At 45.9% G+C, this 25,601-nt stretch overlaps 1 protein-coding gene and 1 long non-coding RNA gene across 6 annotated transcripts; both read right to left on the bottom strand.

The window, feature by feature from the left end:
• Positions 1-275: 275 nt before the first annotated feature.
• LOC144331481 (uncharacterized) lies at positions 276-24,394 on the bottom strand. 2 transcript variants are annotated; one of them, XR_013398749.1, is made up of 2 exons: positions 24,182-24,394; positions 276-1,727 (listed from the first exon to the last, which is right to left on the bottom strand). It is a non-coding gene; the product is annotated as an uncharacterized LOC144331481 (long non-coding RNA). The 2 variants fall into 2 exon arrangements; XR_013398745.1 differs by lacking the exon at positions 24,182-24,394 and adding an exon at positions 8,644-8,890.
• Positions 12,295-19,755, bottom strand: ENSA (endosulfine alpha). Of its 4 annotated transcripts, none has more exons than XM_015151678.3 (4): positions 19,589-19,755; positions 17,631-17,756; positions 15,801-15,967; positions 12,295-13,025 (listed from the first exon to the last, which is right to left on the bottom strand). In XM_015151678.3, the coding sequence occupies exons 1-4, from the start codon at positions 19,643-19,645 to the stop codon at positions 13,010-13,012; spliced, it is 366 nt and encodes a 121-aa protein (XP_015007164.1). In that variant the 5' UTR covers positions 19,646-19,755; the 3' UTR covers positions 12,295-13,009. The 4 variants fall into 4 exon arrangements, with proteins under 4 accessions (XP_015007164.1, XP_077804981.1, XP_015007157.2 ...); XM_077948855.1 differs by lacking the exon at positions 19,589-19,755 and adding an exon at positions 19,236-19,340; XM_015151671.3 differs by lacking the exons at positions 12,295-13,025; positions 19,589-19,755 and adding exons at positions 18,642-18,730; positions 19,175-19,340 and having other exon boundaries at positions 15,291-15,967.
• Positions 24,395-25,601: the final 1,207 nt, after the last annotated feature.

Genomic DNA, 25,601 nt, shown 5'->3' with positions numbered 1-25,601 from the left:
CTAAGGCTCAAAAGGGTAAATAAGTCTGTTCTTAAACAGTGACTTCCTGAGACACAGGAGATGTTTAAGAACAGTACTGGTAGGTGGGAAGTGGCATTTGGGAGCAGGAGTGAGAAGCATGAAAATGTAGCAAGAATAGAAAAGGCTGGGGAAATAGCAAATTAAGAGGAAGAAAAATGCAGGTCCTAGTAAGAATTGCTACTCACCACTGCCAGAGTCTGGGCCATGTTCTAGGTGTATTTAAACAAATCTCCATAGCAACCATCTGGTTTCTGTTTTTCTATGACAACACCGGCTTGCATTTCTAAATACAGGCACTGGTGAGGACAAGTGTGGGCTGGGGAAGGGAAGTGTGACCGCTGAGTCAAGGGGAAATTGCGCAAAAAAGGCAGATTCTCTTGGTATGCTCTCATCTATCCCCCTCTCCCAGCACACCCTCAAGGAAGGGGTCTTTCCTTGATTCATAGCAGTCATAGTTAAGAGCTGAGCCTTGTACGCACTTTGTCTTTTGTTTTGGAGACAGAGTCTGGCTCTGTCACCCAGGCTGGAGGGCAGTGGTGTGATCTTGGCTTACTGCAGCCTCCTCCTCCCAAGTTCAAGCAATCCTCTTGCCTCAGCCTCCTGAGTAGCTGGGACTACAGGCGCCGGCCACCACTCTCAGTTAATTTTAAAATTTTTTGTAGAGACAAGGTCTCACTATATTGCCCAGCCTGGTCTCAAACTCCTGGGCTCAAGAATTCCTCCTGCCTCAGCCTCTCAAAATGCTGGCATTACAGGTGTGAGCCACTGTGGCCAGCCCATGATATCTTATTTTTACCAATTATGTAAATTCCTATCTAATAAGGGACACCCTTGGTGCAAGAGGGGGAAGGGTAGATGCTTTTGCTTCTCATTTTCAACCCAGGTGGCACTTTTGGAGATACTGAGGGTAAAAAGAGGTTGGAGGATCTCATCTGATAAAGGTGTGGTAGCCTCAGAAAGAAAGGTGAGAAAAAGGCAGCTAGGCATGGGGATGCAGGAATAAGTATAGATACTGCCATGAGGACTAAATGGGCCCAAACCCGAGTTACAAGAGCACCCCCACCTTTTATTTATTTATTTTTTGAGACAGAGCCTCTCTCTGTTGCCCAGGCTAGAGTGCAGTGGTGCGATCTCCACTTACTGCAAGCTCCGCCTCCCGGGTTCAGGCCATTCTCCTGCCTCAGCCTCCCGAGTAGCTGGGAGTACAGATGCCCGCCACCACACCCAGCTAACTTTTGTATTTTTAGTAGAGACGGGGTTTCACTGTGTTAACCAGGATGGTCTCGATCTCCTGACCTTGTGATCCGCCCACCTCAGCCTCCCAAAGTGCTGGGATTACAACAAGAGCCCCTTTCTTAAGTCAGCACAGTGATTCTCAACCAGGCAACTCCAGGGGTCAACTGGCAATGTCTGGGCCCAGACTTTTCTGATTGTTCTGATTAAGCAACTAATGGGTAAAGGACAAAGATGCTGTTAAACATCCTGAAATGCACAGGACAGTCCCTGCAACAAAGAATTACTTGGCCCAAATGTCAGCAGTTCCAAGACTGAAAAACCTGAGTACAGAGATGCTGGTCCTACAGGAAACGTCTCCTTTGTCCATTGCAGGGGCACCAGTGTGACAGATAAAACCATTTGAGGGGGGCCGAGCCTGGTGGCTCACACCTGTAATCCCAACACTTTGGAGGCCAAGGCGGGTGGATCACCTGAGATCAGGAGTTCAAGAACAGCCTGGCCAACATGATGAAACCCTGTCTCTACTAAAAATACAAAAAATTAGCCGGGTGTGGTGGCTACCCGGGAGACTGAGGCAGGAGAACGGCTTGAATCCAGGAGGCAGAGGTTGCAGTGAGCCAAGATTGCACCACTGCACTCCAGCCTGGGCAACAAGAGCAAAACTCTGTCTAAAACAAACAAAAAACCATTTGAGGGGGATATACCACAGATGCCTGCTTGTTCCCCTGGGGCCTGAGTCCCTCTCAGACTTTCACACCAAATATTTTTAGTTTACTTCTGACAGAAATAAATTCAAGCCAGAATCCAGATTTGCTGTGAAATCAGGTGGTTCTAGAGAATAGGATATTTTCCTATACCCTTCTTGATATAGGCAAAATTGCCCAACAGAGGCTGTGCAATCAGGCCAAGGACATGCTCCTCTTGGCCTTAGTTTCACCATTTGTTTTTTTTGTTTGTTTGTTTGTTTTTTTTGAGACGGAGTCTCGCTCTGTCGCCCAGGCTGGAGTGCAGTGGCCGGATCTCAGCTCACTGCAAGCTCCGCCTCCCAGGTTCATGCCATTCTCCTGCCTCAGCCTCCCGAGTAGCTGGGACTACAGGCGCCCGCCACCGCGCCCGGCTAGTTTTTTGTATTTTTTAGTAGAGACGGGGTTTCACTGTGTTCGCCACGATGGTCTCGATCTCCTGACCTCGTGATCCGCCCGTCTCGGCCTCCCAAAGTGCTGGGATTACAGGCTTGAGCCACCGTGCCCGGCCAGTTTCACCATTTGTAAAACGAGTATACTGAACTCAATGATCTCAAATGTCCCTTTAGTTCCAAAACTCTGTACTTTTGGATATTTCTTTTTTTTTTTTTTTTTTGAGACGGAGTCTCGCTCTGTCGCCCAGGCTGGAGTGCAGTGGCCAGATCTCGGCTCACTGCAAGCTCCGCCTCCTGGGTTCACGCCATTCTCCTGCCTCAGCCTCCCGAGTAGCTGGGACTACAGGCGCCCGCCACCTCGCCCGGCTAGTTTTTTGGATTTTTTAGTAGAGACGGGGTTTCACCGTGTTAGCCAGGATGGTCTCGATATCCTGACCTCGTGATCCGCCCGTCTCAGCCTCCCAAAGTGCTGGGATTACAAGCTTGAGCCACCGCGCCCGGCCTGGATATTTCTTTTAAGAAATATCCTGGGCTGTACAGTTTGGGTCTGTAGAAAAGGAAATGACTCAAATGCAATAGAGGAAGCCTAAGGATGACTCAGACTTCCCTAATCATAAACGACACTTCAGACGTGGACCTTAAGGTCAAACCAGGACTCATGATCACTATATGACTTTTCTTTTGTACATGTGAGCAGGTGGCATTCACCAGGGGTGACTTTATTGACAGTAAGTTGCCTCTGCCAAAAAACACCCTCATATGTCTGATGTTTGAATTTCTCCTATGCAGAGTTTTGTCTTCAGTTAAAAATGTAAATACTATTGTTTCCTGTTGGAGCTCAGAGAAAAAAAAAGGTAACTACTCTAGGATATGTATCAATTTGATGCTACTTTATTTTATTTATTGAGACAGGGTCTTGCTCTGTTGCCCAGGCTGGAGTGCAATGGTATAATCACAGCTCACTACAGCCTCAACCTCCTGTGCCCAATTGATGCTCCCACCTCAGCCTCCCATTGCTGGAACTACAGGCACACAACACGCCTGGCTAATTTTTTTTAAAATTTTTCAGACAGGGTGTCCCTACATTGCCCAGGCTGGTCTCAAACTCCTGTACTCAAGTGATCCTCCCACCTCAGCCTCCCAAAGTGATGGCATTATAGGCGTGAGCCATCTCACCCTGGCAAGTTGATTTTTAACAAAAGATAACAGCAAAACTCCAGATACATTAGCAAACTACTTTCACAGCTGGATGTGAAGAAACTCCCTTAGTTTTATTTATTTATACACAGAGTCTCACTCTGTTGCCCAGGCTGGAGTGTAGTAGTGCAAACACAGCTCATTTTCAGCCTTCACTTTCTGGACTCAGACTATCCTCCCACCTCAGCCTCCCATGTAGCTGGGACCACAGGCGCATGCCATCATGCATGGCTAATTTTTAAATTTTTTTGTAGAGATGGGGTCTCATTTTGTTGCCCAGGCTGGTCTCGAACTCCTGGGCACAAGCAATCTTCCCCTCCCAAAGTGCTCGGATTACAGGCATGAGCCACCACTTGGCTCCAATCTAAAATTTTATATTCTTGCTACAATGTGCTGAACTTCCAGGTTAATCATTTCTGCTTCTAAATCATCTGCTCTTTGACTTTATAAAGGGTTCTCTTAAAAATAGATAAATAATAAAGAAAGAAACAAATAATTCTCTTGACCAGAGTTTTTTTTTTTTTTTTTGAGACAGGGTTTTGCTCTTGTTACCCAGGCTGGAGTGCAATGGCGCAATCCTGCCTCACTGCAACCTCCGCCTCCCAGGTTCAAGACATTCTCCTGCCTCAGCCTCCCTGGTAGCTGGGATTACAGGCGAATACCACCACACCCAGATCATTTTTTGTATTTTTAGTAGAGAGAGAGTTTCACTATGTTGGCCAGGCTGGTCTCAAACTCCTGACCTTGTGATCCACCAACCCCAGCCTCCCAAAATGCTGGGATTACAAGTGTGGGCCACTGCGCCTGGCTTGACCAGTTTATCACCCCTTCCTTAGCCTATTTTCTTATCTAGCCATAATCAGAGAGATTCCTTACACAATCTTTCACCAGCACTTTCATCCCCTTGCTTCCTTCTTAGTATACTTTATCCATCTACAAATCACGACCCAGGATCTAAACAATAATGTCTTCCCTGCTCTTGTGCCCAGGGAGCTAGGTGCTTCTAGAGAAAATATCACAAAGATATGGATTGGCACATGTTTATGGTACCAATCTATTAGAACCTCAACATTGCTTGCTTCCTAATTACCCCCTTCCCACCTTTTTAAAGAGATGGGGTTTGGTTATGTTGCCCAGGCTGGAGTGCAATGGCCATTCACAAGCATGGTAATTGTGCACTGCAGTCTTGAACTCCTGGGTCAAGATCTTCCTACCTCACCCTCCCAAGTAGCTGGGACTATAGGCGTGTGCCACCACGCCTGGCTAATTTCATTTTTTGTAGAGATGAGTTCTTACCATGTTGTCCAGGCTGGTCTTGAACTCCTGGACTCAAGCAATCCCCCTGCCTCAGCCACCCAGACTGTCAGGATTACAGGCCTGAGTCATTGGGCCTAGCCCCTCCTCTCTTCTATGTCCTTTTATGTTTATACTTTTTACACTCCCACCTCTCTAACATCCTACTTTACAAGTCTGACTAAAACTGTCAGACAAGGACTCCTATAAATTACCTAGCCCCGGTCAATAACAAACAGCTGGGAGTTTACTGTTGTTATATTTTCACCTTGAGTCTCCAGCAGGATGAGGCATATATAGTCCTACCTGAGACCACTTTCTTCCTCAGTTGGCTTCCCAACTAGGCTAACCCCACACAGCTGGCACACGGTAAGTGCTCAGCAAATGTCTGCAGAAGTAGACCATGTAACTAAACGATATCCACCTGTGCTCATTTCATCTCCTTTCTCTTCAGAACCCTGCTTTTTGGCTATCTTTCTCTAATGAGCTCCAGGTTTTACTTATTCCTTTCACTGTTTCAATAAATATACCTCAATTGCTGCCATCCTAAAACAACCACAAAACCTCTCCACATTACTTAGTTCTACAAGCCAGATTTCGCCTCTACAAATCCACTGAAATTGGTCTCAAAAAGGTTACTAACTGCCAAATCAAATGGATACTCAAGTCCTTTTTCTTTTGTATTTGATTTTTGGGTTTTTTGTTGAGATGGAGTCTTGCTCTTGTAGCCCAGGCTGGAGTGCAATGGTGCGATCTTGGCTCACTGCAACCTCCGCCCCCTGCGATAAGTGATTCTCCTGTCTCAGCCTCCTGAGTAGTAGCTGGGATTACAGGCACCCGCCACCACGCCCAGCTAATTTTTACTATTTTTAGTAGAGACAGGGTTTCATCATGTTGGCCAGGCTGGTCTTGAATTCCCAACCTCAGGTGATCCCCGCCTACCTCAGTCTCCCAAAGTGCTGGGATTACAGGCATAAGCCACCGTGCCCAGCCCTGTCTACTCTTCTTTATACCCACTGTCATCACTTTCCTTGGTTCCTAACCATCTCTCACCTGAAATATTGTAGCAACATAATAAAGTGTCTTACAATTCAACTAGCCCATGATAATGGTTTACTGAGTGGAGTATGGAATTTCCACTTAGGTGTTACTTCACCTGAGTTACTTCAAACTTCACCATTTATACTTCATTTATTATTATTTTTTGAGACAGAATCTCACTTTGTCGCCCAGGCTGGAATGCAATGGTGCTAACTCGGCCCACTGCAACTTCCGCCTCCCAGATTCAAGCGATTCTCCTGCCTCAGCCTCCTGAGTAACTGGGATTACAGGTACCTGCCACTATGCCCAGCTTGGCCTTGCCCCTTGGATGCTCACTACAGTTACTCTGAATTAGTCCCAGTTTGCAGAATGTAATAACTCTGAATAACTTTACGTAGTTCTTTCCACCCAGAAGACCTCTTTCCCGATCTAACCCCTTTACCTGAATAAATTCTTCCACTTAATCAGATCTCAGCTTAGAAGCTATTTTCTGAGAGGATTTTCCTGTCCTTCCCCACCTTCTCAAATTGGGTAGGTTCCCCCACTCTGTGCTTCTAGAGCATTTTGTGTTTATCCCTGTCTTAGCACCAATCCCTTCCAATTCCTTGTCTATTTGTTTTTATTATATCCCTCTATAGGCTGTAAACTCCTTGAGGGCAGGAACCATGTTTTATTTTTTTTTGAGACGGAGTTTCGCCTTGTTGCCCAGGCTGGAGTGCAATGGTGCAATCTCGGCTCACTGCAACCTATGCCTCCCAGGTTCAAGCAATTATCGTGCCTCAGCCTCCCAAGTAGCTGGGATTACAGGCACCCACCACTTCTGGCTAATTTTATATTTTTAGTACAGACAGGGTTTCACCATGTTGGTCAGGCTGGTCTCCAACTCCTGACATCAGGCCATTCACCCACCTTCACGTTCCAAAGTGCTGGGATTACAGATGTGAGCCATCACACCCAGACGGAACCATGTTTTTTGTTTTTTTTTTTGAGACGGAGTCTCGCTCTGTCGCCCAGGCTGGAGTGCAGTGGCGGGATCTCAGCTCACTGCAAGCTCCGCCTCCTGGGTTTACGCCATTCTCCTGCCTCAGCCTCCCGAGTAGCTGGGACTACAGGCGCCCGCCACCTCGCCCGGCTAGTTTTTTGGTATTTTTTAGTAGAGACGGGGTTTCACCGTGTTAGCCAGGAGGTCTCGATCTCCTGACCTCGTGATCCGCCCGTCTCGGCCTCCCAAAGTGCTGGGATTACAGGCTTGAGCCACCGCGCCCGGCCGGAACCATGTTTTACGCACTTCTGTAGTCCCTGAAGTAAGGACTTTACAAGCCTTATCTTGCTTAATCATTACAATCACCCTCATGGTCGGTACCATATCTTTACTATTGTGCAAGTAAGTAAATTGAGGCAGAAAGTTAAAGAAACTTGTCCAGAGTTATTAAAAAAACAAACCGGGATTTAAAAATTTTATTTTTTTCAAGATGGAGTTTCACTCTTACTGCCCAGGCTGGAGTGCTGTGGCTTGATCTCGGCTCACTGCAACCTCCGCCTCCTGGGTTCAAGTGATTCTCCTGCCTTAGCCTGCCGAGTAGCTGGGATTACAGGCACCCGCCACAACGCCTGGATAATTTTTGTATTTTTACTAGAGACGGGGGTTTCACCATGTTGGCCAGGCTGGTCTCGAACTTCTGACCTCAGGTGATCCACCTGCCTCGGCCTCCCAAAGTACTGAAAGTACACGTGTGAGCCACCATGCCCGGCCAAAATCAGGATTTAACACCAGGCAGCCTAACACTAGAACCAGTCCATCACTAAATCCATCCCCCTTTAAATCCCTTTTCCACACAACTTGGCAGCAACCTACCTAAAACACAAATCTGACTATATCCCTTGTTTGTAACCTAGGCCTGCCTGCATATCATATCCTCTGTAACATGACTCCTGTCTACCTTCCTGGCCAGGTCTCCAGACACTCTCCAGGACTCACTTGATACTGCCACTATAGAAACACCGAAGAGTCCATCCCTCTCATCCTTCTCTACTTGTTGGTCCCTCTACCAAAATGCCCCCTTTCACCTTACCATTCTGGAGAAATCCTGCTCATCCTTCAGAACTTTCTCCTGAAACCTTTCCTGACCATTCTTTTCCCTATCCCTCTGCAGGCAGCAGAGTAAATCCTGTCACTGCTCTCAGAAGCTGTGTGACTTAGGGCTTAGGCAAGTTATTTTGTCTTAGTGTTACCATTTGTATAATGGACATACTAAGAGTATATACTTCATAAAATTGTTGTGAGCATTAAATGAGATGTAAATTAAGCACTTAGCATGGGGCTTGACACATAGTAAGTACTCAAAATACTAGGCCTCCATGGCGGCTCACACCTGTAATCCCAGCACTTTGGGAGGTCGAGGCAGGCAGATCACTTGAGGTCAGGAGTTCAAGACCAGCCTGGTCAACATGGCAAAACCCCGTCTCTACTAAAAATACAAAAATTAGCCAGGCATCGTGGTGCGCAGCTGTAGTCCCAGCTACTCGGTAGGCTGAGGCACGAGAATAGCTTAAACATAAAAGGTGGAGGTTGCAGTGAGCTGACATCATGCCACTGCACTCCAGCTTAGGTAACACAGCAAGACCCTGTCTCAAAACAAAAACAAAAAACCACAGCTGGGCGTGGTGGCTCACGCCTGTAATCCTAGCACTTTGGGAGGTTGAGGCAGGCAGATCACCTGAGGTCAGGAGTTCGAGACCAGCCTGGCCAACATGGAGAAACACAGTCTTTACTAAAAGTACAAAAATGAGCCAGGTGCGGTGGCAGTCGCCTGTAGTCCCAGCTACTCAGGAGGCTGAGGCAGGAGAATAGCTTGAACCCAGGAGGCGGAGGTTACAGTGAGTCGAGATCTCACTACTGCACTCCAGCCTAGTCAACAAGAGTGAGACTCTATCTCAAAAAGAAAAAAAAAAAAAAAAAATCAGGCCAGGAGCAGTGGCTCAAGCCTGCAATCCCAGCACTTTGGGAGGCCGAGGTGGGTGGATCACTTGAGGTCAGGCGTTCAAGACTGGCCTGGCCAACATGGTGAAACACCATCTCTACCAAAAATACAAAAATTACCAGGGCATGGTGGCACATGCCTGTAATCCCAGCTACTCAGTAGGCTGAGGCAGAATCACTTGAACCCAGAGGTGGAGGTTCCAGTGAGCCAAGATCACACCACTGCACTCCAGCCTGAATGATCAAGTGAGACTGTCTCAAAAAAAAAAAAAGCAACTATTATTAATTACTCATCCCTATTCCTCTGTATAGCTAGACCACCACTGCTGCAAGTATAACACTGTAATATGATTTCTTCATGTGTAGTTCCACCATTACAATGTAATCTCCTTGAAAGAGGCAGCCACATATCATTTACCTTGTATTTTAGCACAATGCTGGGCATATTGTGGGCACTTATTAAGTAACTGGACTGTTTAAATACTACCCACCTTTCAAGGCCCAGTTAAATTTCCATTTCCACCACTTATATTTACCTTATGAGTCCAGTCGGATTTTCTCTTCTCAGAATTCTACTACCTGACTAACCATATGCTATCTTGCATTATATGTAGAAGTGTCTCAATTAGGTTACATGTTCCTCTAGAGCAGAAATGACCTCTTACACTGTTTATCTGGCCAAAAACAGCTTATTTTTCCAACTGCAAAGCGAGAATTCAACAGTCACTTGGGACTTAAAATATTGCAGCCCAAGCATGGGAGGTCCCACCTTCTTTACTAGTAAGTCATCTGTCTTTAAAAAAATTCAGCTAACAGCTTATCTCCTGACTCTCCTTCCCTTAGCTTAGCTATTGGAACTCTGCTTAGAACTATAAATCTGCCTACATTGGTGTGCTATTGCCACATCTCAAGTTCCCCAGGGTGGAACAGATCTTTTTTAATCTCCCTCAAGACCCAGTACAGGGCATTATACAGACGAGGGCTGCTTGTGTGGGTGCTGTTGGCTCACTGTGGATATATCCTCAATGGCAACTCTCCAAGTTATTTTTCTTTTGCCTGTCTTTAATATGCCTAGCCCACACCAGCTTAAAATAAAAGCTGTTGGACAGTAATGGTGACTTCATCCCTGCCACCCTGCATATTAGATGGCTCGGCTGAGAGGCTTGTCAGCACAATCATGTCGGAGGAGTGGACGAACCTTTGATTCAACTCTTTGGGATAAGGACTTTAGAATACATCTAGCTAAAATAATGAGCAGGAATAACTATTTAGAAGCATTGCAGAATCAGTTTGCTTTGTTTGCTTAGCCCTATCGTATGGGAGTGAAGGACATGGATTGGCAAGTTTTAAAATGAAATACATCCTGCCAAGTGTGCAGTGGTGAAGAACTAAAAGGAAAAAAAAAAAAAGGCTAAGGAGTAACACAAAATATAGATAGCCCCAAACATTTTTGGCACCTCAGGCTTCTTTTTTTTGAGATGGAGTCTCGCTCTGTCGCCCAGGCCGGAGTGCAGGGGCGCAATCTCGGCTCACTGCAAGCTCCATCTCCTGGGTTCACACCATTCTCCTGCCTCAGCCTCCTGAGCAGCTGGGACTACAGGCGCCTGCCACCATGCCCAGCTAATTTTTTGTATTTTTAGTAGAGACGGGGTTTCACCATGTTAACCAGGATGGTCTCGATCTCCTGACCTCCTGATCCACCCGCCTCGGCCTCCCAAAGTGCTGGGATTACAGGTGTGAGTCACTGTGCCTGGCCACACCCCAGGCTTCTTAAGGCCACAAATTAAAATTGAGGACCAGGGAAGCCAGGAATAGTGGGAAGAAATAATATAAAAGCCTAAGATACTAACTCAAGCTCTTCAGCTAACCAGCCTTTCTACCTTACAAGTAACTTATCTCCATATTTTAACTTCCTCACTTGTATTAAAATGAAATTGCACCAACTGCTGGGTGTAGTGGCTCACACCTGTAATCCCTGCACTTTGGGAGGCTGAGGTGGAAGGACTGCTTGAGGCCAGGAGTTCAGGAGCAGCCTATACAACAAAACGAGATCCTGTCTACAAAAGAAAGGAAAAAAAAATATTCTCAGCCAGGCGCAGTGGCTTATGCCTGTAACCCCAGCATTTTGGGAGGCCAAGATGGGAGGAGTACTTAAGCCTGTGTTCTGAGACTCACCTGGGAAACATGGTGAATCGTCGTCGCTACAAAAAATAATTAGCCAGGTGTGGTGGCGTGTGCTTGTAGTCCCAGCTACTTGGGAGGCTGAGATGGGAAGATTACTTGAGCTCAGGAGGTTGAGGCTACAGTGAGTGTTTGCACCCTGCACTCCATTCTGGGCGACTGAGCAAGACACTGCCAAAAAAAAAAAAAAAGAAAAGAGAAAGAAATAGCCTTACAAACCTCACCTCATTCCCCAGCTGGCAAACACAAACCAGGGATGATATACTCAAGAGGAAATCATGGGATGGCTCACTAACCCCACCACAATAAACACCATTAACTTGTGTCTCTAGTTTGAGTTTGTACTTGTTTTATTTTATTCATTTATTTTTTTTAGATGGAGTCTCGCTCTGTCGCCCAGGCTGGCGTGCAGTGGCGTGATCTCGGCTCACTGCAACCTCTGCCTCCTGGGTTCAAGCGATTCTCCTGCCTCAGCCTCCCAAGTAAGTGGGATTATAGGCATGCGCCACCACGGCCAGCTAATTTCTGTATTTTTAGTAGAGACGGGGTTTCACCATGTTGGCTAGGCTGGTCTCAAACTCCTGACTTCAAGTGATCCACCCACCTTGGCCTCCCAAAGTGCTGGGATTACAGGCGTGAGCCACCGTACCTGCCGGAGTTTGTTTCTCCTTTGGTAACCTTTCTTTTGTACATTACATTCACAGGCAGCTTTTAACTTCTTTCAGTAGCAGGTTTCCAGCAATGCAGATTGGGACATCATGAGGAAAGAAATCACTCTGCCTCCTGCTGGCCACCAGCAGAAAGACTTGAGTTTCTTTTGGCTTATTACAAAGAAATAACGTATTTCTCTTGGTTTGTCACATTTCTCCCTCACAAACATGGGAACTTGAAAAGGAATGGAAGACAAAGGGAAAAAGGAGAATGGGTCTCCTTTTTTGCTAAGCCTGGACTAGGCTTAGGTGTCAAGAAACCGTTTAGATCAAATACCTTAAATGCCTCATCTTGTGAGCCACAAACTGAGGTTGATGCATCTTCTACATTAGCTACAGAAACAAAGGGATGGACAAGGTTTATGCCAACATTCCTGCTCCCTTTCCCTAAGCGATGGTATTGGGGAACTCAGCCGCATCTCACATTAACACTGTCTTCAGTATTGTTTTCCTCCCCCTCCCAAACCCCAATAAAACACACCAACTGCTTCAGAGTATTTCTGAGTTGGGTTTTTTCATGGGTTTTTGTTTTGTTTATTTCAAATACTGAGAAAGTCCTTTGGGCTCTGTGGGGTTCCCCATGCTCACGGCTCCTTTCTCCCACACTCACTGCTCTTCTCCCCACAGCAAATCTATTTCAAGGACATTACTTTTTAAAATAATTAATGTTGAGTTCTCAACTAGCTCTGCAGAACCAGAGGAGCTGTTTGCATCTGTCTGTGCGGATGGAGTTTCTTTTATCTGACACCAGGTCTCCAACCACACTGAAACAAGGCATTTATCTACAGAGCTCAACTAGAACCCCTTTTCATTAGTCTACTCCACTTCCTTCCCCTCACATCTATCCCACACCAGCCACGTGGTTAAAAAGGATAGTCAGGAATGTTTTTACCAGCTCCAAGCCCTAATTCATATTCCTCCATATCTCCCACCCCACCCTCTCAACCCCACCCCCACCCCCAGAATTTCATTGAGATTTCTCCCAACTGTTATTTGGAAAAAAGGTAAAACAAAAAAGGTTCAAGGTCTTGGTGCTCAGCCCAAGGGGCTCCATGTGCTGGGACACCAACGGGCAAGGGCTTCTGCCTCTCCAGCCCGCACCCGAGCCACCTCCTGACCCCTGGCTGCAAAAGCAGGAAGGGGCAGGAGCCAGCACAGGACCCGGGTGCGGGGAGGGCAGCGTCTCAGGATCTGGCGGAGCCCCGGGCAGCATCATTCAACTTGGCCACTGCGGACGAACACAGAAGAAAAAAAAAAAAAAACACGTCAAGTAATAGGGGAAAAAAACCCTGAACTCCATCCCAGTCTCTACCCCATGATTCCTCCACATTTAACAACCATTAGGCAACCTGGCATATGTCTGAATCCTATCCATAAGGGAGTTGCGAAAAATCAAAAAAGAGAATTTCAGTCTTTTCCTATCCACGAAACAACATTATCTGCCTTTCTGGGATATCCATGGATAACAAACATAGAAAAACAATTCTTTAGATAAGATGAAAATAACTGGAGGTTTCCAGGTGGGTAAGCTGCCTGACTCAGAGCAGGCTCAGTTTCAGAGGCATGGCCACAGCTACTTGCAAAGACTGAAGTAGCACAGTGATGACATGGTGACTGTGTGGAGGCCAGAACCAGACCACACACATGCTGTTCTGAGTGGATTTAATAATCTAGGTTTAATCAAAGCAATTTGCATTTGGATTTTGGAATGACCCCTCCTTGCTAAGGAAGCTATGTACTTCATGCTGTGGAAACTGGCAAATACAGAATGTAGCTTGTTTGTTTTCTTAGCCTTGAAGATGACCAGGTAGAGAGACAGAGTGAGACCAACAGTTTTTCTAATTTCCCTGCTCCTCCTATTCCTTCCTAAAAAGCAGACTCATTGTGACCAGTAGTCTTGAGGACTCAAGCTGAATGATAGAGAAGGCAGCTCAAACAGAAAAGAAAAAAAGTACAGAATTCGAGAAGATCGGAGATGAAGAAAACGTACAAAATTATATATATATTTATATATATAATAACATGACATATCTATGTACAACATGGCTGGGACAGTTGAAGAAACTATACAATGGTGTTCAGCATTTTCCCCTTCCCACATGGACTTTAAGGATGACAGCATGAGGAAATGGAGCAAGAAACACAAAAATTATATACAATTACAAGTGACAGTCAAGGAGTTTGGGGACCAGGGAGTCCAGGGATCCTGCTCTCTCCATTCCTTCCTCACCAACTTTTTCCTATCCAATCTGAATGACAGCCTGAACACTGGCCAGTCAGAAGAAAAGTATGTACACACCTCATCCCCCCACATGCACATCAGCAAGTCTGTCAGTCATTCTCATTGGGCCAAATGTTTGGCATATCAGAATTTGTGATGTGAGAGGGAGGGCAAGAGGATTACAGAATCTTGCTCTCTTGAACATTAGTTCTCACCCTGGCCCTCTGTCATAACTAGCAAGTTGCGTTCAATAAGATTCTAGCCAAGCTGGTGATAACTAGATTGAAGATGCGGGTCACCTGCAACCCCTTTCCTCCACCTATTCACGAATGAGCAAGGCTACCTCTCCTCATCATACAAGAGCTGGGTTGCTGAGTTCTGGGAATGCAGAGATTTCTCAGTCTTCCTCCTCTCCCTCCCTAACCACTTTCCCTAGCTTCCTCCAAGGTGAATCATCTTCTAAGAACCTGCTCCTCCAGCCCTGCAGGAGTACTCAGCCCCAGGGGCTAGCTCAGTTTACCCTTCTTCCTCTTTCCCTAACAATGTATCTGGCATCAGATTGCATCTGAAACATGGTCAACATATGTGCATGACTGGGCATGTTTCTCAGGCCTGCAGCTCTGCTGCCAGAGAAGCTTTTTAGCAGCTAAGGCCCAGAGGTAGGCTGGGAAAGTGGGCTGGGTCAGAGGCAAGAAGCTTCCATGGCTAGCTTATTTTTTTTTTTTTTGACCCTCAAGACTGTGATATCTATAAAGTTGTCTTGCCTGAATTTATAATCCCCAAACCTCAATTTACTCTGTCCTCATGTATCCCTCAAATGGTTCCCCTCTGTAGTACTTTCCCAATATTACAGAGCAGAGACTCACCACCCACAAGCCTTCCTCACCTTTCGTTTTACAATGAACAGTACGGAGTTTTTCTGCTGGCAGTTATGACTTCAGAATCAGAATCAATCTTATATACATTTAACTCTATTTTACAGGTGAGGAAATAGAAATCCAGAGAGGATAAATGACTTAACCAAGATTATACATCAGCTCTGCTGGGACTGAGTAGAGCGAGAACTCAGATAGCTTGACTCCTAAACCAGTGCTCTTCCCACTATCCCATGATACTTTCAAAAGCAACATGCTGGAAAAGAGAGAGAAGGTGCCCATTTTCTGTGAATAATGTTCACCAATCTTTATATTATTTGAGAGCCAGAGCAAACTGTTAAGAGATACTAAGTAATGGAGGCTAAGGGGGCACTGTAGTTTTAGGCAAGCAAGTCAATTTTTCTTTTTAAGGATTCTCTAAACCTGCCATAATGGAAACATGAAGCAATAGCAGCCTAAGGGACAGAACACTTAGAAGCACAGAAAACATGTCTCATTCAATCTACCTTTCCCAACTATGTTAGGTTAGCCTTGGGATGTTAAACCTGCCAAATTATTCCCAAGGCTCAGTCTAATCAATTTTGGGACATTCTCTCCCAAAAGGAGAAATCACATCTCTCCAGTTTCTCACACAAAAAAACATTTGCAGCATTATCCAATCCTAGCCTTTCCTATTTCTGGGCCCTACCTGGACTACAGAGAGTGTGTGGAAGTCTCAATCTAACCAAAGAAATCAACTTAGAGCCCCTTTTCAACCTACATTACCTTCTCAGCAGCCCCCAGCAAAATCACAGTCATTTCTGGCTAGCAAGCTGAGAAGATCTGACTAGGTGCCCATTTCATCCCTGCCTATAATATATAAAAGTCCAGTGGTTGAGGAAGGGGAGGAGAGGGGGGCTCAGGTTACCCCGCAAGCTTGCTGGTGACGAGCGAGGACTTTCTCTGGGGCAGATCCTGTGGGGTGGGGATGTGGTCACCAGTCACCAGGTTCTTGTCTGGTCCTGCACTTGGCAGCTGCTTATTCTTCATCTTGGCTTTGGCCATGTTGTAGTCTCCTGAGTCAAAGTACTTTTGCTAAGAGATAAGAGGGAGGTTTAGGTGAGTGAGGCACTCTGGCCTTCCTCAAAAACAAGGAGACTCACATCTCACATCCATTATAAACCCTCATGCACACTCAGATCTTTCAAGAAGTCTTCTTTGATTAACCTCATGCATACACAGTTTAACATTAATTACATGTACTTATGTCTTCTCCCCAGTGTGTTCTGACTTTTTCAGGTACGTAAGCAGTTTTCCAGCTAGAGTAAATAGTTTTGGAGTCAAGGGAAAGCCCCTACCATCCTTTGTACCCCACTCAGTATAGGATGGCTCAACCAAAATCACTTATTCATAAAGGGTAACTGAGGACCTTACTGGGTACAGGGCAATAACCTGGAACTGGAGAAACAGATATGAGTAAGATATAGAGAAGGATAAATATGGGGCTATCCTAGCCACCAGGAGATCAACCACAAGCCAACAACCTCAAAATGATTATTCTCCCAGACCAGGAATAGAAACTGGGCCTGTTCATGAGGATAATGTATTCTCCTTCTGACTCTCACAGCTCCCACGCATGTTCCATGACTGTGACAGCCTGCCCACGCCTGCCTTGCCTCCAGCAAGGTAAATGCAAATCAGCATCACATTATCATCTGTGACTAAGACTCAATAACTGGGATCCTCCACACGGATGTTTCACCCTCTATTTTATCTACACAGAGAAGCACACTTCAATTTGATGATTTATAATCTTATAGTCATTGCAGAGGAGAGTAAAGGAAATAATTTTTTTTTTTTTTGAGACGGCGTCTCGCTCTCAAAAGATGGAGTCCCAGGCTGGAGTGCAGTGGCGCGATCTCACCTCATTGCAAGCTCCACTTCTCCAGTTCACACCATTCTCCTACCTCAGCCTCCAAAGTAGCTGGGACTACAGGTGCCCGCCACCACACCCAGCTAATGTTTTGTATTATTAGTAGAGATGGGGTTTCACCATGGTTTAGATCTCCTGACCTCGTGATCCGTCTGCCTCAGCCTCCCAAAGTGCTGGGATTACAGGTGTGAGCCACCGCGCCCAAATTTTTTTTTTTTTTTAAAGATAATATAATCCCTCAGTCAGCTTTAGGTACCTTTGGGAACTAAAAATCTGATCAGGAGCTACATGACTATGAAAGTAGACTCTCTCTTGGTGAGGAGGACCACTCTGAACAGGAAAAATACGTTTGTTGCAGGAGTATAATTAATGGCTGGTGCTCACTTCAAGGGTATGAAGAAACTGATTCACTTCAAGTTGAGTATTTATTTCTGTAGGAGAGATGGTTTGATCTTCTTCTGAAATGATGCATCCCAAAATTTATCTCTAATGCTTAAAAAGTACACAATCCTAAAACCTCCAACATTCAAACAGGCAAATGCCTGGGGGCAGTCGGCATTTCAGTTTCTAACATCTTTCCCTCATTCCCCCACATACCCAAGTGCTCCAATTTAGGCCTTAATTTCCTACACAAAAAGCAGGAGGGAACTGATACCACATTAGGGATTTACATTAATCTGACTTGCTCTTTTCAAATTTCAAATTCCTCTCTACTTCTGTTCAACAACAAAACCTCCAGAAAGGATCCAGTAGAACCTCTACAGACTTCATTCCAAGAACCCCCTTTGGCTCCAAAGAAAGAGGGTAAGAGATTATGCCCCATACCCCTTTCTGGAGTCTCTTCATGAGGAAGTCGGAGCCTCCAGGCTTTTGTCCTAGGCTTGGGTATTTGGCCTTTAGCTTTGCCTCTTCAGCTCTCTCAGGGAGAATACCTTCTTTCTCCTGCGTGTCCTGGAGAAAACAAAAGAGCCAAATAAAATTAAAGACTGAGAAACAACTGCTTCTCACATTTGATAACAACTATACTCTCAACTTCTCCTGGAGATCCACCCACTTGTAAATATGCTATCTCCACTCTGCTGTTAAAGCCAGACCTTTGTTAAAATCCCTAAAGCTCAAGATGACTACTGTGAGAAGAAAAAGACAAGCTGCTTCTCACACTCCACCCAAGGAACCACCCAGGGACCTATGTGTATTGGGCTAAAGGTGATACTAAACACAATACTTTAATCACAGAATGGGCCATATCACTCAGCACAAATGCTAAGACAGACAAAGAGAAAAAAGAGCTAGCAGGGCTTCTGGTGATACAGGATGAATAGGGGGGTTCCCTAGGCTATCCTACATGTCACATGAGAAATTTAAAAAAAAAATGGTTTGGGGCTGGGCACAGTGACTCATGCCTGTAATCCCAGCACTTTGGGAGGCTGAGGTGGGTGCATCGCTTGAGCTCATGAGTTTGTGACCCACATGCGCTATATGTTGAAACCCCGTCTCTACAACAAGAAGAAACAGTTTGCTAAATGTTCCCTCCTTATTCATTTTTTTCTTTTCTTTCTTTTTAAAAATTGCTACACAACAAAGCAATTCCTTCCTTATTCAGGGTCTAAGCCACCTGTTAGGTCTCCCTGTGGAGGAGGCTAGCTATGTGGCCTTCTTCAAAGATCTCCACCTGAGTAATGGCACAGCCTTGCTTCAACATTTCCACAAATATTATGGTAGCAAGCTGATAAACAGAGAGGAAAATGATACTGTTTTTAACCTCAGGAAAATAAAGATACAGTAGGCTCACTAGTATTTACCCACCAGCTTTCATTAAAAAAAATCAATACATACCCTGGTGGTGCAGGGGCTCTCACTACTGTAGTCAATCTCTTTTTGTTTCTTGTGGTCCCTGCTGCCCTTTAGTGACTTTCTGAAAAGATCTGAAGTCAACGTATGGCTCTTTTTAGTGGGATTATATTCCTTTTTCTTGAAAATCACGCATAGATATAACACCAAGTGTATTTAATGAGTGCCTGAACCCAGTGCTAAATTTTAGAAGTCAAATACAAACTCCAATAAGGGGTTTATTTGGCGAGTTTCCATCATGGAATCGCGGGTGCACTAAGTCCCTGCCTTGGAAGTCTAGGGGAAGAGAGTGGTGTCTTTCTCACGACCCTGTCGGCGTCTTTTCCAAGTTTAATCACCATGATTCTGTTTGGAACTCTAGTCCTCTTCGATCTTGTTGGGTCCTCATTGAAGGTGAGCAATAGACCATCCTTAGCTACTAAAATAGGTCTCTTGAGAAAGTTGCCGCCTTAAACTAGCCATAATAATAATTACACTTCTCCCCTCCCCCAATACTCGTCCTTTTTAAACTTCTTTACCTCGACCCCTATCTTTGCGGATTGAGGCTGCGGGCCCCAGCCCGGATGCTGGGTCATTTACCTCTACTAACCCATAACACACATTACACCCAGGACCACCAGCTAGACCCCTTCCATTCACCTTCTTTCCAAACACCCGCCCCGCGTCCATGCTCGGCCAATTACAGCACAGCGTCTAAGGGTTGAGCAGTAGGCCTATTGGCCAATCAGGAAGAGTACACTACTGAGTGACAAAGGACCCAACAAACCAGCGCCAAAGCAGCAGGTCGTGTTGAAGCTCACCCTGCGTGACGCAAAAAGTGGCCAACCCCTGCGGAGCCTGAGACCATGGCGACCAATCCGCACTGGTGGGAGACCGTCTCCCACCCCATCACGGTCTCCCCAGCTCGCCCGCCCGCACCCCCTCCACTTCACCTGCTTCTCCTCGCCGGTCTCCTCCGCAGGGTTCTCTTCTTCTTGTTTCTGGGACATGGCGGGACCGGGACTGTGGAGTGTAGGGGGCCCGGGAAGGCAACCGGAGAAGGGAAGGGGGAGGGGAAACGGGGATAACCTGCGCTGCTGCTTCGGCTCCTGTCACTAGTGTTGCTCAGTCAAAATGGCGGCCCTTGCCCATGACGTTACGACCGCCCCTTCCTATGAGAGCCAGTGGGAGTGAGGTAGATGGGGCAATGACGTAACGATCTACCAATAGTCGCCGTCTAAAGGTGGGCTCTATAGAGGCGACCGGCAAGCTGGAACACCAACCTGGAAAGAGAGTGAGACACAAGGACCAATTGGAAGCCTGTGGGGGATATCGGGGGCGGGGCTGCTGGCTGTGGTATTTTTGCCCCTTTGGTGGGCTCCGGCTTCCTTCACTCCAGCGCCCCGCGCCCGAGAGGCTTAGCGGGGCGTCAAACTAGAGAGCGAAAGGATGGAACCCTTTATTCATATCAGGTGGAGAGGATTAAACTTTGCTCAGTGTTAGCAGAAAATGATCGAGCTCCAGAAAATGATTTGGAGGTCAGATTCGATTTTAAAATAGTACTAACAGGCCGGGCGCGGTGCCTCACGCCTGTAATCCTACCACTTTGGGAGGCCGAGGTGGGCGGATCACCTGAGGTCAGGAGTTCGAGACCAGCCTAGCCAACATGGCGAAACCCCCTCTCTACTAAAAATACAAAAATTAGCTGGGCATGGTGGTGGGCGTTTGTAATCCCAATTACTTGGGAGGCTGAGGCAGGAGAATCACTTGAACCCGGCAGGCGGAGGTTGCGGTGAGCCGAAATCGCGCCGTTGCACTCCAGCCTGGGCGACAGAACAAGACCTTGTAGCGAAAAATAAAAATAAAATAAAACGGTACCAATGGTATTACGATATGTCACTTGGCCTGTGGAAGAGGGAGACTGAGTCTCAACCCGAGTTCTCTTGGAAAACACTAATGGCTTACGTTCTGTATTTTAACTCTTATGTGAAGTTTTTATATTCCATCAGGGTGATCCCTTGGGGACTAAGCTCCTTGAAACAAGGAGGACAGTGTAAATATGTGATAAACATTTAGTAAATACGGTTAATACTAGTTAACCTATCCAGAATCACAGTTTAACATTTCTTGGGCGTCTGTCTGTATGTGGATGGTACTGTGTTAGTTGGAGGGGGCGGGGTACATATATAGTAAGGCAGTCTCTGCCCTTAGAAAGCTTACAGGCCTGGCTGGGTGCGGTGACTCACACCTGCAATCCCAGCAGTCTGGGAGGCCTAGGCGGGTGAATCACTTGAGGTCAGGAGTTCGAAACCAGCCTGGCCAACATGGTGAAACCCTGTCTCTACTAAAAATACAAAACAAGGCTGGGCGCGGTGGCTCACACCTGTAATCCCAGCACTTTGGGAGGCCAAGGAGGGTGGATCACGAGGTCAGGAGATAGAGACCATCCTGGTCAACATGGAGAAACCCCATCTCTACTAAAAATACAAAAATTAGCCAGGTGTGGTGGCGTGCGCCTGTAGTCCCAGCTACTCAGGAGCCTGAGGCAGGAGAATCGATTTTACCTGGGAGGCGGAGGTTGCAATGAACCGAGATGGCGCCACTGCACTCCAGTCTGGGCGACAGAGTGAGACTCCGTCTCAAAAAAAAAAAAAAAAAAAAAGAGTGGCAGATAAGAATTGCTATTTATGGAGATATTAATTTGGTGGTAATGAATAAAAAGACTCAGAATTCTAAGCAGAAAACTACTAGAGATGAGCACTCTAGCCGAGTCCTCTGCAAACGTTAGGTGGGAGATAATTAGGATTTAACCTAGAAACGTGGTAGTTAAGAATAGAAAATAGTGAACCTAATCAAAAGAGTGTGTGACAATGGAATCCACTAGACTAGCAGCTGACTGAATAGAGAATGAGAAGACTGTGTGCCTCAAGGTGATTATTTATAGAAACAAATTCAAGAAGAGGAGTCAATTTGGGAATGGAACTGAAAAGCAGAGAAAATGAGGCATTCAGTTTTGAAAACATGGACCTTTTTTTTTTTGAGACGGAGTCTCGCTCTGTCACCCAGGCTGTAGTGCAGTGGCCCGATATCGGTTCCCTACAACCTCCACCTCCCGGGTTAAAGTGATTCTCCTGCCTCAGCCTCCTGACTACAGGTGCGTGCTACCACGCCTGGCTAATTTTTGTATTTTTAGTAGAGACAGAGTTTCGCCATGTTGGCCAGGCTGGTCTCAAACTCCTGACCTCAGGTGACCCGCCTGCCTCGGCCTCCCAAAGTGCTGGGATTACAGGCGTGAGCCACCGTGCCTGGCCTGTAAACATGGACTTTATTAAAAGCGAATGAACCATTTGGTGGAGACATCCAGGCAATGAAGACTTAGGATAAATGACCTCTAAGAGCTCCATATCTGAAATTTTAGGGTTCTAGGAAATGTAGGTGTGGGCGTTTGGGAGAAAAGTAGAGGCTAAAGATGTACAAATGTTGGACTTTTTCACATAAATGTAAGTAAAGTTGTGGAAGTTGATGGGCTCACAAAGGAGAACGTAGGAAAAAAAGAGGTTCCAGTCAGGTGCGGTGGCTTACACCTGTAATCCCGACACTTTGGAAGGTCAAGGTGAGAGGATCGCCTGAAGCCAGGAGTTTGAGGTTACAGTGAGCTGTGATCATGCCATTGCACTCCAGCCTAGGCAACAGAGTGAACCCCTGTTTCTTAAAAAAAGAAAAAAAATCTCAAGACAGAAATGTGGGGAAAAGTTAGCAAAAGACATAGAGACAAATGATCAGAGTGGTAGGGAGAGAATTAGAAAAGAGCCATGGAAAGCAAATGAAGAAAGGGAGGGCAGGTTGTCAGTGTTAAATGTGATACAGAAATTAAAGATGGAGGTGACAGAGGTCAATCGCAAGACGTTAAGGAGTGAGGAGGTGGTAGCAATATTGAACAGTGATAGCAATATTTAACAGTAAAGCAAGGAAAGGGCAGAGCTGTAGCAGCAGATTTTCTTTTGGGGAATAGGCAAGACTCAAGCATGTTTTTAGAAAAGGCGAATGAGGCTGGATGCGGTGGCTCACGCCTGTAACCCCAGCACTTTGGGAGGCTGAGGCGGGCATATCATGAGATCAGGAGTTCGAGACCAGCCTGACCAACATGGAGAAATCCCGTCTCTACTAAAAATACAAAAATTAGCTGGGGTGGTGGCACACACCTGTAATCCCAGCTACTTAGGATGCTGAGGCAGGAGAATCATTTGAACCCAGGGGGCGGAGGTTGCAGTGAGCTGAGATCACACCATTGCACTCTATCTAGCCTGGGAGACACAGTGAGACTCCGTCTCAAAAATAAATAAATAAAATAAAATAAAAAGAAAAGGGGAATGAGCTAACTGAGAGAGAAAAACTAAAAATGTAATTATTTACTTTCAGAGGCAATAATGGCTGGGTGCAGTGGCTCATTCTTATAATCCCAGCACTTTGGGAGGCTGAGGCAGGTGGATCACTTGAGGCCAGGAGTTCAAGACCAGCCTGGCCAACATGGTGTAACCCTGTCTCTACTAAAAATACAAAAATTAGCCAGATATGGTGGTGGCGCCTGTAATCCCACCTACTAGGGAGGCTGAGGCAGAAGAATCGCTTGAACCTGGGAGGCAGAGGTTGCAGTGAGCCAAGATGGGGCCACTGCACTTCAGCCCAGGAAACAGAGCGAGACCCTGTCTCCAAATAAATATAAACAAATAAATAAAGAGGCAATACTGAAAGAATTAAAGTCTCAGAGAAAGTTAGTAGGTCAAGAGGGAGAGAGACAGGTTGACTTTGGCAACTATAAAGGAAGAGTGGGAGATTAAATGTATAGAGATTTCGAGTGGCTAAACATTTAGGAAAGTCACATTGAATGGACTTGTTTTTCTGAGTATGGTCAGTCTTTTGAAAATAAAAAGGATGGGGGTGAGATAGAGGATCTAGGGAAAAATGGAGGTTGGAAATAGTTCTATAGAAAATGGCAATGATTCCAAATAGCAAGAAAGAGCTAAGATTAAATAGTAGATTAGAATTTATAGTAGTCCCAATCAGCATGGTTTTGTGACTTTGGTCAGTAACTCCTGGCTGCCTTGGAATGGAAAAAACAGCTTAGGTCAAAGGACTAGTAGAGAGGGAACAGTGGGAGGAGGGCAATAAGGAAGTCTAGAGATTGGTTTGCCCGTTTGTTGAAACAGCTGACCACAGCATCTAGGTTCTTTACAAAAGATGGAATGAGACAGATGAACTAGGAGAACAGGAAGGTGTTGAAGAACTGTCTCATGCAGAACATGAGACAGATGAAGCTCAGATTTGGTGGGAATGAATGAGAGGGGCTGAAGAGTAGGAGGTTGCAATGAGACTAAAATGTTAGTTTATATCTTAGGTGGAGAAATTACAGGTTATGATAAGCTTTATCCCATAATAACTGTAATTATGGCAGATATGGCATGGTTATAAAAGTCACTTGAAAGGCCGGGTGCAGTGGCTCATGCCTGTAATCCCAGCACGTTGGGAGGTGGAAGCAGGCGAATCACCCGAGATCAGGAGTTCGAGACCAGCCTGGCCACATGGAGAAACCCCGTCTCTACTAGAAATACAAAAAAAATTAGCCAGGCATGTTGGTGCATGCCTGTAATCCCTACTCGGGAGGCTGAAGCAGGAGAATCACTTGAACCTGGGAGGCAGAGGTCACGCCATTGCACTCCAGCCTGGGCAACAAGAGTGAAACTCCCGTCTCAAAAAAAAAAGTCACTTGATGGCCTGGTGTGGTGGCTCACGCCTGTAATCCCAGCACTTTGGGAGGCCGAAGCAGGTGGATCACCTGAGGTCAGGGGTTCAAAACCAGCCTGGCCAACATGGTGAAACCCCGTCTCTACTAAAAATACAAAATTAGCTGGGCACGGTGGATGCCTGTAATCCCAGCTACTCGGGAGGCTGAGGCAGGAGAATTGCTTGAACCCGGGAGGCAGAGGTTGCAGTGAGCCGAGATCGTGCCACTACACTCTAGCCTGGGTAACAACAGCAAAACTCCGTCTCGAAAAAAAAAAAAAAAAAAGTCACTTGATGTAATCAAGTAAGTGGGAAGCCACAAATGTTGAAGTCCTAGAGCATAATAATTGGGAGGAGGTTAGGATAGGGTGACCATGACCCATATTTGGGCATGAGCTGTATATCTCCAACACATACTATGTAGAAACAACTATACGACGCTTATCAAATGATTTGTATGTTCAGTGTTTAAAGGATCATTTCTGGGTAAGGTGGTTACAGAACATTTCAGATGGGATAGAAACTAAGCTGGGATTATGAGGATGAATGGGAAGGTTGGAGACTGGCAAGGGAAGAGAGGAAGGGAAAACAATTTAGAGGACCACCTCATCTTATAAAAGGTCAGACAGAGGGTGACTGACCCCTGACAGAGGACAGTAGGAAAAGAAGAGGGAAATTGTAGCAAGAGTTCCCCTAGAGGGAATGAGGTTCTGCTAGTGCAGCAAGAGACTCCTTTCATCCAACAAACTTTCTGAGCATTTACTATGTGCTAGGTATTTTTCTGGGCACTGTGGATGCAAAGATAAAGGACGGCCTCTTCACGTTGTTCACAGATGAGTGAGGAGATAAAGACAGTTTACACTGGAAAAAGTGTATCAAAGGCAGCTTCCTGGAGGATGTGACATTTGAAGGAAGTATAGGAATTATTCAGATTAAAAAGAAAAGGTGAAGAAACATTTTTCAGGCAGAAGGAGCCACATGTGAAGAGACACAAAACTATAAGAAACCTCCATGTGGATCCCTGGTTCTCAAACTTGTTTGATTAGAAGCTCCCAGGGAACTTTATAAAAATACAGAATCTCTTGGCCCTATGTCACTCCAATTGAGTCAGCATCTCTACACTGGGGCCTGGAAATACATATTTTTGAAAAGCTCCCAGAGGAAAGTTGGGAAAGAAGGCTGATC

This window comes from Macaca mulatta, chromosome 1, assembly GCF_049350105.2.
Source record: "Macaca mulatta isolate MMU2019108-1 chromosome 1, T2T-MMU8v2.0, whole genome shotgun sequence".
NCBI classification, from domain to species: Eukaryota; Metazoa; Chordata; class Mammalia; order Primates; family Cercopithecidae; genus Macaca; species Macaca mulatta.
Note: the sequence above shows the minus strand (reverse complement) of the source record. Positions and strands in the feature narration are given on the sequence as shown.